The following is a 12,989-nucleotide window of genomic DNA, read 5'->3' as shown; positions in this document are numbered from 1 at the left end:
GTTTCGACTTTACAACAATGTCAAAATGTGACAGATGTAAAATACAACTGACAAAAAATTGCGGCAACAAAAGCTTTGAAACAATTTTAAAAAAAAAGTGCACTTTGCGTTCAACCATAAAATATCATATTACAGCTCTGCAAGCTAGTTGCTTTATTCCTTTTAATCTGTTTTCTCAGTTTTGGGAACACAGTTTTTTCCCCGTACCACTTTTCCTGTCCTAGTAACCGAGATTCGCTACTAGAATGCGGAGATTGAATCTCCGATATATTTTCTTTTTCCTTCTCCGCTCCGTTTGTTTTCCAGCTTTCTTTCGTCCCTCCCGTTTTCTTTCTGTATTATTTCTTTCATTTTTTTTTTTATCTTTTTTTTTTCCTCTCGTATCTTAAGGGGTGAAAAGTTTTTATTTGTTTTTTTCCCGTCTCTCGGTTAGTGGACGAGTTTTAGGGGTGTAAATATGAGCCGCAAACGAAGAAACGGCAGTTAGACGAAGCTGGCCGGGGCTGCTCGTCATTCCTAGTACAACACCGGAATTTCGACAAAGAAAGCTTGGGGATGTTTCTGCGTTCTGAGACTCCGCGACATGCTCTTTCTTCCCCCATAGCGAAAAGTAAGACAGGGGGCGGGATAAACCTAAGTGAACGCGAAACGGAAGAGGTAAGAAGGGGAAAACTTTGCCGAATGGCAATTTGCGTGAAACGGAATTGCGAAACCGGCGCCAACCTTGGTAATGCTGCTCTCCTACCGCGTGTTCCACCCGCCAACATCCCACACTGAAGAAACTTTTGTTTGTTACAGTCACTTAAATTTTATTTATAAAATGCGGTCATCGTTACAATAATACTGAATATCGTTGAAATTACTACAAAATTCAATACAATTGGCTGTTTTATTTGATCAGAGTTGTTCAGTTCGTTCATTTGATTAATCCGTTCAATTTGAAATGAAAATGTTGACTCAAAATGCCTTTATTTGAGTGAATAAACACTTTTTGGACAGTTTTGAGATGTTTTGGATATGTTTCAGGAATTGAGTTTTTTATTTTTTTATCTTCGATTGGCTCGCAATACGAGAATAATTCAACAAAATGAATAGCGGCGGTGGACGTGTCAGAAAATTCTAGCCCTATTTCGTATACTTGACAATTATGTAATACGCAGTATATTTTGTGAGAATCGTAAAAAACGAAAATCAAGATTGTACACTACAGTGCACAAAAAATCGAACGAGTTAATAGATTTTTTCAGTCATATAATGATTGAAAATCAATTTATTATTCCACCCACATCAAATTATCTTAATTTTTACGATAAAATATAGTAAAACCTGACCTAACCGTAATAAAAAAAGAATAATAACACCGTATTACTGTATTTTAAGTTACAGCTACATAACTAATGTTGATTTTTTTCCAGAAATACATTTTTCTGTTATATTAAAACTTTGAAATAGTTAAGGACCGTACAGTAGCCACAACTAAAAATTACTCGGTATGGTTTCGAGATTCGATGCTAATATTCTTCGCTTCTTTTGAAATCACTGATCTTTTTTCCACACCTTGAAAGTGTAAGAATTTTTTTGTAATCTCGTTTCATTGCCGCAGAAGATTGATTACCAACGCTCTTACATGTTTTTTTCATTCAATCTTTAACAAATGAAACCTTCGGGGAAGGATCTGATGGTTCATGATTATATATTATGTTATGTTATATGTCGAAATTAACCGTAATTATCAGTGGATGTAGTTCGTATGTTTGAGTGTGTATTACTTGCAAAATATTGCAGAAATCTGCCAAACTGAATTCAAAGTTTTATTTCCAATTTCAGAAAACTATTCAAGATCACGTAATAATTTTCGATAATTTACAGTCTTTGGAAATCATTACAATTTTTATATAATCTGCGTTAATCTCCTGACAAAATCATTCATAATGATCTAAAATCTTGAGAAATTCATCCGTACAATCTGTCTAAACGCAATTCAAAAATATTTTGCACTCGTCCATTAATACATTTCAAAATACCCTGAACTTATTTCCATGATTCTTCGAATCCCACTTAAATTCTTGCAAAACCATTCTCCGATATATCTAAATTGTTCCTATTTAAAAAAAAAAAACAAAAACGCTCCAAAATATGTTAAAACAATATTATAGTTTTTAACTGAAGTTATCCGAGTTGATTTTTAAAAAACCATGTAATTTCTAGATCGACTCTTCGATTCTCTAAAATCTGTCGAAAGTTTCTCGTAAAAGATTAAAGTTTTTTGATTCAACGCTAAAAGTTTTGCACAAGTGAATAATTCTTCTTTCTTTTTGTTCTTTCACTATGTTTTAGATTCGTGAGATATAAGAAGAGTAGAAAAGAACCATCAAGCTGCGTTCAACTGTCCGAACTCTTTGAGGATTTTATCGACTGAGGAAGCAGAATGTAGACAAAGAAGAAAACCAATCGAGTTCCGAAATTCAAAGGCGGTCACTCGATCTGCATAAATCGACTCGCGCTATTTCTTCCCGGTCTTTGTGTTCGTTTTCTCTTTTCTTATTTCTTCGCGCAAAAGTGCGAGCCCGTATTCGTCCGGTCCGAAATTAGGCGGGAAGAAAAATCGTCACCATGAGGAAAAGGAAGCTGTCTCGAATTCAGAGGTAGAAGAATCCACGGTCTGCAAGCTCTCTGCAACAAGATCAAGGTCAGTCCAATCTCCAATTCTATTTTACTTTAACTCGGAGTAGCGGCGATATTGGTCGAATTGTAATGAAATTCGTGGAACTTTTAGTTAAACTCTTGAAATCCGAGAAATCAATGAAAATTTTCGTCAATTATAATCAATGAGTTGAAGACCCCCCTTTTTACATACTCAGTAAAACTTTAGTCAAGCTTCCAATGTTGATGAAAAATCGTTGGGAATTGAATGAGAGTCAAAAATGTCCAGGAATTCAGGAAACTGGTTTTTAAAAATAGAAAAATGTGGGAAGTATCAATGGGAAAAATGAATTTGAAATGGTCATTGAAATCCACGGAATTGACAGAAAGTACTAGTAAATATTATGAGATCTCATAAAATTCTGCAAAACTTTCGAAGTTTGTTAAAATTAACAAATTTATGTGAAATTCGATAAAATCTCCAAATATCTTCATGACAAAATCATTGCAATATCAGATATCTAAAACAATTTCGAAAACGAAAGTTTTACTCGAACTAATTAAATTGCACTATGATCTCCATTTAATATTAAAAATATGATGTGTAAACACTTCAAGGATATCTTCAGAATTATAAGAAGTTTGTGTACAATTTTTTTGAGGAATATTTCACGTAATTTGCGGAAACCCTAATCAAAGTGTTAATCAAATCGAATAACTCTGATTCGTCAACAAGTTTGCAGTAAATTGTAGAATTCTAAAAAAAACTTTTGAAAACGGTTCGTAGCTTTAAAAATAAATCGATGAGAGTTGATCGCATAATGAGTTTGAAACTTGTAAAGCGTTGTCTCAAAATATGTTTCAGAGGTTGGTTCGAAGATTTCTTCGAGAAGAAATTTATGAACTATTCGATAACCGCGCAAGGTGGACTTTTGCTGCTTCTTGCCACAGTCCATAAATTTACTTCGGAAGAAAGGAAGAAAATTGAGTTATCTTACTCTTACTTGGAAGAAATATAGACTTGAATGTCAAGAGCAATATCCTGACAGGGAAGAAACGAGTTTCTCACCATGCGATGACGTAAATTGACCGTCAGGCGTTTATTCGAGCGTAAAATAAGAACCCCACTTTGTTTCGAATGAGTCGTACCATATACGTTTTTTAATTTCCCCGAAAGCACAATATTTACTCGCGTTTTACTTGATCGAAATTCAGTATTTACATTTCAGAATATAGAATATAATCTCTGACATTATTTCTTGCTATCAACAGCTGAGTTTAAGTTTTTTCAAAAATATCATAATAATCGTCCACCAACTTTACCATGGTAAACACTTGAATTAACATTTTCGCACAATTTTACGTTCGTGCCACAATATATCGATGAACTGAAAAAATGTGGCAAACTGTAACCATAATCCTCTTGATTTTCATGCGCCTGGTGCATTTATTCGACATGCCTTAAACATTGTAAATCAACTGACCGACAACTTAAAAGAAAGAAAAAAAAAAAAAATGTGTCAATATGTGTTCTCAAAAGATCCAAAGACACTAAATCTGCAAAAACTTACGCTTTTTCACCTGGAGTACATAACTTTTGTAATTTTCGATATTATTCCGCACAATTTGTAAGAGATACTCAATATTCGTGGTACTTTCGGGAAATAATAGTTGCGCTGCGTGCGTGATTTTCAGGATATAAAAATACAATCATTTGTCGTGAAATGCACAATATTTATTACTATACTATCGTCCGTCGGTTGTGAATAATCTCCGAATGGTGTCATCAAAAAATTGGACCTGCTTATCGAAAAATCCTATAAAATCGATTTTCGTGGATGAACTTTGAGTGTGCTTTTCAAGCCTTGAACGGCCGAGTTGGCACGTAAGAAAAAACACGTGTCCAACGTTTTTCAATGTACTACAACATATCCAAAAACGAAGTAGATCGGTGGAGTGCATCTCGTGTGCTTGCCTTGTCAGCGCAATTGAATCGACACCGACACTCCTGAATAGACGAAACACTTCTGTCGCAGATTGGCGGGTGGTTTGACGCCCCGCGGGGTGGCGAGCTACCGGTTTTCCCATCAGCCCCGGGTCCATGGCCCCCGGCTGGTCACGCCTTCGCTGGTGGTGGTTCACCGCTCTGATCCTGGCCGTATGGTGGCCGAGAGCAAGGGCCGACTGGACTCGCCCCGAGACCTCGGAGCATCGCCTGGTGCCGAGGGATTCTCAGCGAGGAAACGAGGTCCTAATTTACCTCAGAGAACAGTGCGATCACGGGACGAACGTCACGGAGATCGGCGCCCTCCTCAGTCGCTACAATTCGACTCTGACCCTCAGCATGCTGCCGAAATCCGGTGAGTGACGTTGATCGAATCATCGATAAGTTATTTCCTGATTTCTCGGGTAAAATATCCCGCGTTCCGAAGGGTTTGGGACTGTACAACTGCTGCGTAAACAGTGTCGCGCTGAGTCCAATGGCTTCAAAGTTGGGGAGAACGTTCTACTCAATGGGCTGTCCGGAATAAGTGACTCTGAATGTAAAAAAATTCGGCCGAACAGTTTTTTTAGCGGGGAATGAAAACAAAATGGTCGGAAAATAGATGGGTAACAATATCGAATTTTCGAAACATTCATATTGTATTTCACAGCATCGAAAATTTATCAAAAGGTAAAGTATAAGAAACCAGATACGATTTTTTTTACCATTCTTTGTTTTGACTTGCTATATTCTTATTCATTCTAATAGTTCCATAAGTATTTTGACTTCCTATGCTTTGTGACTGTTCGGCATTTCGAGTTTCTACATTTTGAAATTCAATGTAATAGATTTTTTAATCGGAATGAATCATTTAAAATTTTCAGAAATGACTTTTCGATCTTAATTTTATTCAAGTAATCGGTCCTTTTAGTTTTCAAATATTTTCCGCGCATAATTTTTTCGAGCATAATCCAACAAAAATACTCACAAATAAGATACTAATATTATTGTACTATCGTATGGCATATGAAAATAGGTTTATATTTCACCACAACTAAATATTCGACCCCTCTGAAAAAATTTAGATCGATTTATCGAACAAACTAAAAAAAAAAACACATCTACAAATTTTTAGTAAAGTATTTCAATTCAAATCGTAGCACTGATCAAATTAAAATCCTACGTTCAACAGTCGTTGGCTCTTCTTAACGTTTATCTGTAAATCGCTCTTAACTGATATAGGGTTGACTTTTATTCGGGGCGAGGGGGGGTTGGTAGAGGATAATGTGGTGAAATCAAAATTCAGTAAATGCTCGAATACGATTATTTTATATTTTAAAATCCTGCTCAAACGTACAGATGGGAATGTTTTCGTGATTGTAAGTCCTGAAAACTGTTGTTTTGCGAAAGATACTTTTTACCTTGAACGTAAACGACATTTCTAGCTCATTGAGAATCAGAAAATCAAGCGATACAGCGGGTGACTTGATGGAATTTGATTTATAGGCGTGATATTTAGCGTTTGAAAAAATCGGGATGGCTGAATTCCGACTGAATGTCAACATTTTTTCAACTTCTATGACCGCTAACGGCGTGAAGTTTCTTCGACAATTCTTTTACACTCCTCCATCAGCTTATCACGGCTATTTTGCTATCTTGGCTTCGTCTTATGCTTATTTCAGACAAGTTCACAGCAGTAAAGTGAACAAATGGCGCGAAGAAATCAAGAAATCGTTGATGTATTTGATGCCCCTGAACTTTAAGTATCTTTTATTCTTTTTCCACTCATTGTAAATTCTGAATCTTGAAATTTTTCCAACGGATTCATATTTCATGAAGCTGAGGATACGTCGCGCAAACAAGTTCTGACCCAAAGTCAGATGCGATAAATTATTTGACCGTTCAACAAGGAAGGCAAAATATATACAGGGTGTCTCATTTTAATCAATCCAGTCAAATATCTCGACAACCAAAAGTGTTAGTGAAAAATGTTTTGATCTGATCACTAATCGAGTTTAGGTGGCAAGTGTATCGTACTTTTTGGTGCAGAATTTGATTTCCTTTTTGACAACGATAAAAAAAAATATACTGTTCCGTTTGAAAAAAACCAAGTTGACCTTCATCTGACTTCGGCGCGTCCACTTGCGGAAAATCTGACTCTGTCATCTTTTTTCTGACTTTAAACCTAACAACATTTGTCTAAAACGTTTTTTACACACGTTTTTGGTTCACAAGATATTTAACTGGATTGATTAAAATGAGGCACCCTGTATATAAAAAAAAAAGGTTGTAAAAAGCCCCAAAATAACAAAATTCATAACTTAACTACGATTCGGCAGAAATCAGGAATATGGTAAGGAAACTTCGTCCTGTGATCCGCGTGAATTTAATTTTGATCGGGAGTCCTGTAGCCGCTGAATGTTGACGGTGTTAAATTAGCAATTAATTTCCTGAAAATCCGCTCACGAAAATTCCATACGTTTCTCGCCAATTAGCCGCCGGTCCAGTCCCATTGTTATTATATTTATTCGCGATTCGAAAATTGGATCAGAAAAGCTGGCAGCTGCCCTATCGATTAATTCCCTGGTTCAAGCAAATAAGCAAATGAATGAAGTAAGGTCGTTGGGTTCGGCTAAACGGGGACAGCGGGAGTAAATCACCCTTTTCACACTTCTCCTTTTCATTGTTAACCGCACACTGGGGGCTCGCTTATTGTTACTTGAGGTTCACGGAGCAGTTATCCTAGAACATTTCGTGCCCATTAAGTGTGAATCATATAATTCGCTATTAACGTAAAACCAATTCAATTTTGCAGATAATCAAGTCAAATTCAGAGCAAACATTTGTTATCTTTTCTAATTTTGAGAGACTGGAATTATAGAAGTTATCATAATTATGACGTTCGTGACCTCGTGATCCAGTCAGCTTTAAGGGATGTCGAAATAACGACCGAATAAGCAAATTGTATTATACACTTTTTTTTAATCCCTTTTAAGTAACAAAATGATTACAAAATTTAGAAAATCATCGAGTTTGCAAGTGCACTCGATTGGGCATTGAGAAAAGTTCGAAAAATTGGCGGACAAACTTCAAATATATTTGGAATTGAATGAGCATGCTCGCTTTGAGGTTATTTCTTACAACTGCTTTCTAACGATATGGATTTTTTTCATGAACTTATCGCAAATTTTTCAGTGGCCAAATAAGTGTGATCATTAGACCCTGCAATTTCCCGAAGTTTCATGCAATTTCATCGCCCAAAGGAAGAAAAAAGTGTGAAATACGTGAATAGCTGAGTTTGTCGGTAAAACAGGAACACCTGTGATCGATTCATTGAAACCGCTGTATCGCTGACGAATTTCACTAAAGGGCTGAAACCTGATTTATGAAAAACAGATGACGTGAAAAAATTTAGACATCAACGACGAACTGTTGAATAATTTTATCATCACTATTTGATCTAGCTGACTAGGTAATAAAATGTCGATTCCGAGTGATCAACGGGTGCTAAAGAGGGCGCATTTTGCTTTGTGCGTTTCGTTTCTCTCCGAGGCAGGCATACAACGCCGAGGGAAACATGTGCAGGTATTGCGGTCGAACAGTCAAACAGTAATTAATGACCCCCGAGGTCCAATTTAATTACACTCTGACGGGTCCTCGGCTCTTCGCAACGGCCGCAACGCGCTGCAACTCTCCGCACGGACAGCGGGAACTTTTAGGGGCTGAAGTTTTAAATCGGGGAGCGAGTATCCGGCTGTTTGACGGAGAGCAGACCCGGATTTTAGCCAGCGTCCACCGCACCGCACATTTACACAATCCGTGTCGAGGACAAAGGCGATTAAAGCAAATTTGACGAATTCAATTAATCTGTGTTTCTACAGCTCCAATTTCAAATCCTCTCTGCCTGTTTCACTCACAACGCTCGGGAAAAAATTTCGTTGTAATGACTTAAATTTGATCCTGGCAACGAAATTTTTGGGTTAACATGCAACCGAACAAACGGTATCAAAAAATAAACACTTTGTTTCCGAAATAAAACATTTTCACACAAGATTCAAAGTGGAGGGACGTTTTTTTTCTAAATTTCGAATCAGTTTTTCTATTTTTTATATGTTCAAAATTTATTATCATACATACCGTAACCCCGATCAGATTACTGATTTTTCTAAATTCTATCTCTAGTCTTAAAACACACTCACAATTTTTTTCAAAATAGTACAAAAAGTTTTGAGTAGCGATGAAAGTAGAAAAAAACGATTAATAAATAGAAAACATTATTTAAAAAATTTTAAAAAAAGCGATCTCATTCTTAATCTTACGTGAAAATATCTTATTTCGAAAACAGAATGTTTTGTGTCTTGCGTTGAAAAATGTAATAAAAAAAAACAATTTTTCTTTAAGATTGTTAAGGATTGTACACAGGGAAAATTCGTCATGAGATCAAAAATGTCATGATCATTCGGCTACTAAATTCACATGGGATATCCCGTATATTATATATAAATACATTTTTGGTGTGTTAAATACGCTTTGTTTCCCGGAAGTGAGTGAAATTCCAGCATCTGTGAGAATAGTCGGCAGCAGGCGAGAAACGATGTGACAGAAATATCAAAATTCATCCGGACCGACAAAATGTCGACGATGAATCTGCGGAACTGAATACTGTCAAAACATCACACCCTGACCGCAAAGTTTTCCCGAATTTGGGATCAGAAGCATTAGTTGCTGCGGTACTTCGCAGCTTGATCGGGTGAAAAGCCAACTGACAATCTGTCATCGACAGTTAGCGAGTTTCTGGTCGCTGGCTCAATCCAATCGATCATCCAAGAGGTCAGGCTACACACGCATGAATAATAACATAGCAAATCTCTGTGCTGAGTAATCTGTTGATTGATGCGCTTTAACATGTTTCGAAAATCTTTGGTAAACATTTCCGTCGGCGTAGCAAATGCAAAATTAGCTATCGAGTCATGTTCCGAGTATGAAATTTCAGTTTTATCTGTACCTGAATGAAAATGAGTGCTGACATGTTAAAAAAAAAAATAAGAATGCTGTATTAAGAAAGGAATATGTAATATTTTCAATCCAGCCGTCGGTTGAAGATCTCTAGTAAATCAAGCCAAAATTTAATGGTCGTTGGAATTTTATTCGAAAGATCTTCAGAGATTCATTCGTACTAAATTCTCTTCTGATAAAAGCAACGTCATTCTGAGGGATTCGATCACTTTCAAACTCTAGTGGTACTGACCAGTCGTTGAAATTTTTCAAATTGCATGAAATCATTCAGTCACGTGAATTTCGCCAGAATATTTTGAATTCATTATCCTGTTTTGGAAAGCTTAAAATCCTATGACGTAGAACGGAGTCAATTTTAAAATCCTCTGAAAAATGACTAGAAACTTTTCAAATTTTCCTAGCGTTCAATTACAACGTGAAACAATTTCGAAAACTTTGAAATCCTATCTGATTCAAGTAAATAAAATGAATAAGAATTCTCGACCTCGTATGTAATATATTAAAGAGTCTTGGTGATCGGTCAATTAAGAAAACGTAATTTTAGTTAACGTTTCGACCCGGATATGGGCCCTCCTCAGAACGATTTATTTAAAAAACTGTCAAAAAACAAAAAAGAAAGGAAAAATAGGATTTTATAATATAAATAATGGTACTAGTAGTAATCGGACATAAATATTGTAGATGTAATATTCTTAGAGCTATTAAATATTGTTGATAGTAAGAACCTTATGATTAATTGTGATAAGGATGTTTTTTGGTGTTATTTACCTTTTTGAGTTAAGTAAGTGTAATAAGATGTAGTCGAATTCACAATTGCAATTGGCGGAAACAGTGTTCTTTTGAGTGACGGTAGACCATGTCAATCTTCCAGTTGTTTTTGTAGGAGTTAAAAGTTGGTAGTCATTTATTTAAAAAAGATTAAAGAACTAAGTTTTTTCACAGTCAATATGTCATAGTGTTAAAAGGTTATTATAGAAAGTCAATTAGCAATGAAATTAATTCACAGGTGTCAATTAGGTGGAGGTAAGCTCTTTATAATTAAGTTCTACATGTCTAACGAATTATTGTTGGTTGAACCACTTGGGTCAACAGGTGGATAACGACTGATGGAGGAAAACAAAATAATCCAGAGTGAAGGTGAACATATTATAAACATTATACAGAAGAACAATAAATATTAGGTACGAAAGGTTATGTAGAAAGAACTGTAAATGGAGACTAAATAAAATTAAAAAAAATTAGTTTAGGTTAAACAATATTTGTTGTGTGGGCAGAGATTAGAGGTTTGTAAATATTGCTTAAATGTTCCACGTCTTGTCTGAGATTAACCGTATTGGTATGACCTACAATATTGCACATTTCTAAAAGCAATCTTCTGTAATAATTTTGTTCTTCACAAAGGATGTTTGTGTTGTCGTAATTGAATGTGTGTTGTTTATCAATCCTATGTTTCGTTAGAGCTGTGTGCCGTTCATCTGTCTCATGTATGTTACGTTGGTGTTCCCTAATTCTGGTGTTGAGATGTCGACCGGTTTGACCTATGTAGACTTGATTACAGTCATTACATGGTATTTTATACACTACATTTGAACGTTTGCCTATGGGGATCTTATCCTTGCCGGTGTCAAAAACAAGTTTTAGGTCTTTTGAATTTTTTCCAACAAACTTAACATTATATTTATCGAATAAACGATTAAGTGACTCGAAAAAGCCGGCTATATATGGAATGGGGATATAAGTAGTAGCAGGTCTATTGTTATCTTCGACAGAAGCAGAGTCGATATAATGGTTAAGTATGTTGTTGATGTAGGAGCGTCTCTTATTAATTTGTTTTTGTAATAGGCCATGAGGGTAATCATTAGCTCTTAGTACATTGTATATGAGCGCCAAGTTTTTTTCATGGAACTCTGTACTAGCAAGTTTTATAGCTCTATCAACAAGGCTAATGATGGTGCCTATTTTGAAGGACAAAGGATGGTGAGAGTTGAAATTCAAGTATCTTTGTGACCATGTTTTTTTATGAAACCAATCTGTCTTAATATTATTGTTGCTGTGTATCAACAAAACGTCTAAAAAACTGATGGTATTATTCTCTTCTGTTTCGATAGTGAATTGTATTCTAGGATGATAACCGTTAAAAATATTAAGAATGTGATGTATTTTTTCATTTGGAACGGCAGTAAGAATATCATCCACGTATCGAAAGTAGAACGGCAAATTAAAACCTAGATCGTTTATGCAAGAGGTTTCAAGGTCTTCCATGACGAGGTCTGACAAGATTGGGGAAAGGGGAGATCCCATAGGTAAACCAAATTGTTGTGCATAGGTCTCGTTATTAAATTTAAAAATTGCGGAGTCCAAACATATTTTTAAGGCTTTTTCTAGTTCAATCATAGGAATTGGGATCTTATTTTCTAGGGTAGCCCAACGGTTGTTTATTGCACGCAATGCGAGAACTGTAGGAACATTCGTAAACAATGAAATTACATCTAAAGATATTAACATGTAATTGTCCGGGATGATCAATGTCTTAATTTTATCAACTAATAAAAAACTATCCTTAACTCTCGAGATGGGGGGTTTGATATTAGTGGTGAGCCATGAATTGATAGTTTGGGCTAAGGTATAGGTCGGGCTATTATATAGCCGGCCTTTTCGAGTCACTTAATCGTTTATTCGATAAATATAATGTTAAGTTTGTTGGAAAAAATTCAAAAGACCTAAAACTTGTTTTTGACACCGGCAAGGATAAGATCCCCATAGGCAAACGTTCAAATGTAGTGTATAAAATACCATGTAATGACTGTAATCAAGTCTACATAGGTCAAACCGGTCGACATCTCAACACCAGAATTAGGGAACACCAACGTAACATACATGAGACAGATGAACGGCACACAGCTCTAACGAAACATAGGATTGATAAACAACACACATTCAATTACGACAACACAAACATCCTTTGTGAAGAACAAAATTATTACAGAAGATTGCTTTTAGAAATGTGCAATATTGTAGGTCATACCAATACGGTTAATCTCAGACAAGACGTGGAACATTTAAGCAATATTTACAAACCTCTAATCTCTGCCCACACAACAAATATTGTTTAACCTAAACTAATTTTTTTTAATTTTATTTAGTCTCCATTTACAGTTCTTTCTACATAACCTTTCGTACCTAATATTTATTGTTCTTCTGTATAATGTTTATAATATGTTCACCTTCACTCTGGATTATTTTGTTTTCCTCCATCAGTCGTTATCCACCTGTTGACCCAAGTGGTTCAACCAACAATAATTCGTTAGACATGTAGAACTTAATTATAAAGAGCTTACCTCCACCT

General features: G+C 35.7%; 2 protein-coding genes across 2 annotated transcripts in view; one reads left to right on the top strand and one right to left on the bottom strand.

Moving 5' to 3' along the window:
- Positions 1-10,839, bottom strand: part of LOC124219260 (UDP-glucosyltransferase 2-like) — a 28,066-nt gene extending 17,227 nt beyond the window's left edge. Inside the window, exon 1 of the mRNA XM_069136415.1 lies at positions 10,412-10,839. The gene's annotated coding sequence lies outside the window, so the exon portion shown is untranslated. The remainder of the gene's footprint in view (positions 1-10,411) is intronic.
- The window catches only part of LOC124219254 (retinal guanylyl cyclase 2), a 138,623-nt gene that overhangs the window by 76,872 nt on the left and 48,762 nt on the right, over positions 1-12,989 (top strand). Inside the window, exons 3-4 of the mRNA XM_046626579.2 lie at positions 2,338-2,689; positions 4,680-5,003. Of these exons, the coding sequence (XP_046482535.1) occupies positions 4,745-5,003 (259 nt within the window). The 5' untranslated portion in view covers positions 2,338-2,689; positions 4,680-4,744. The remainder of the gene's footprint in view (positions 1-2,337; positions 2,690-4,679; positions 5,004-12,989) is intronic.

This window comes from Neodiprion pinetum, chromosome 5 (genome assembly GCF_021155775.2).
Source record: "Neodiprion pinetum isolate iyNeoPine1 chromosome 5, iyNeoPine1.2, whole genome shotgun sequence".
Taxonomy (NCBI): domain Eukaryota; kingdom Metazoa; phylum Arthropoda; class Insecta; order Hymenoptera; family Diprionidae; genus Neodiprion; species Neodiprion pinetum.
Note: the sequence above shows the minus strand (reverse complement) of the source record. Positions and strands in the feature narration are given on the sequence as shown.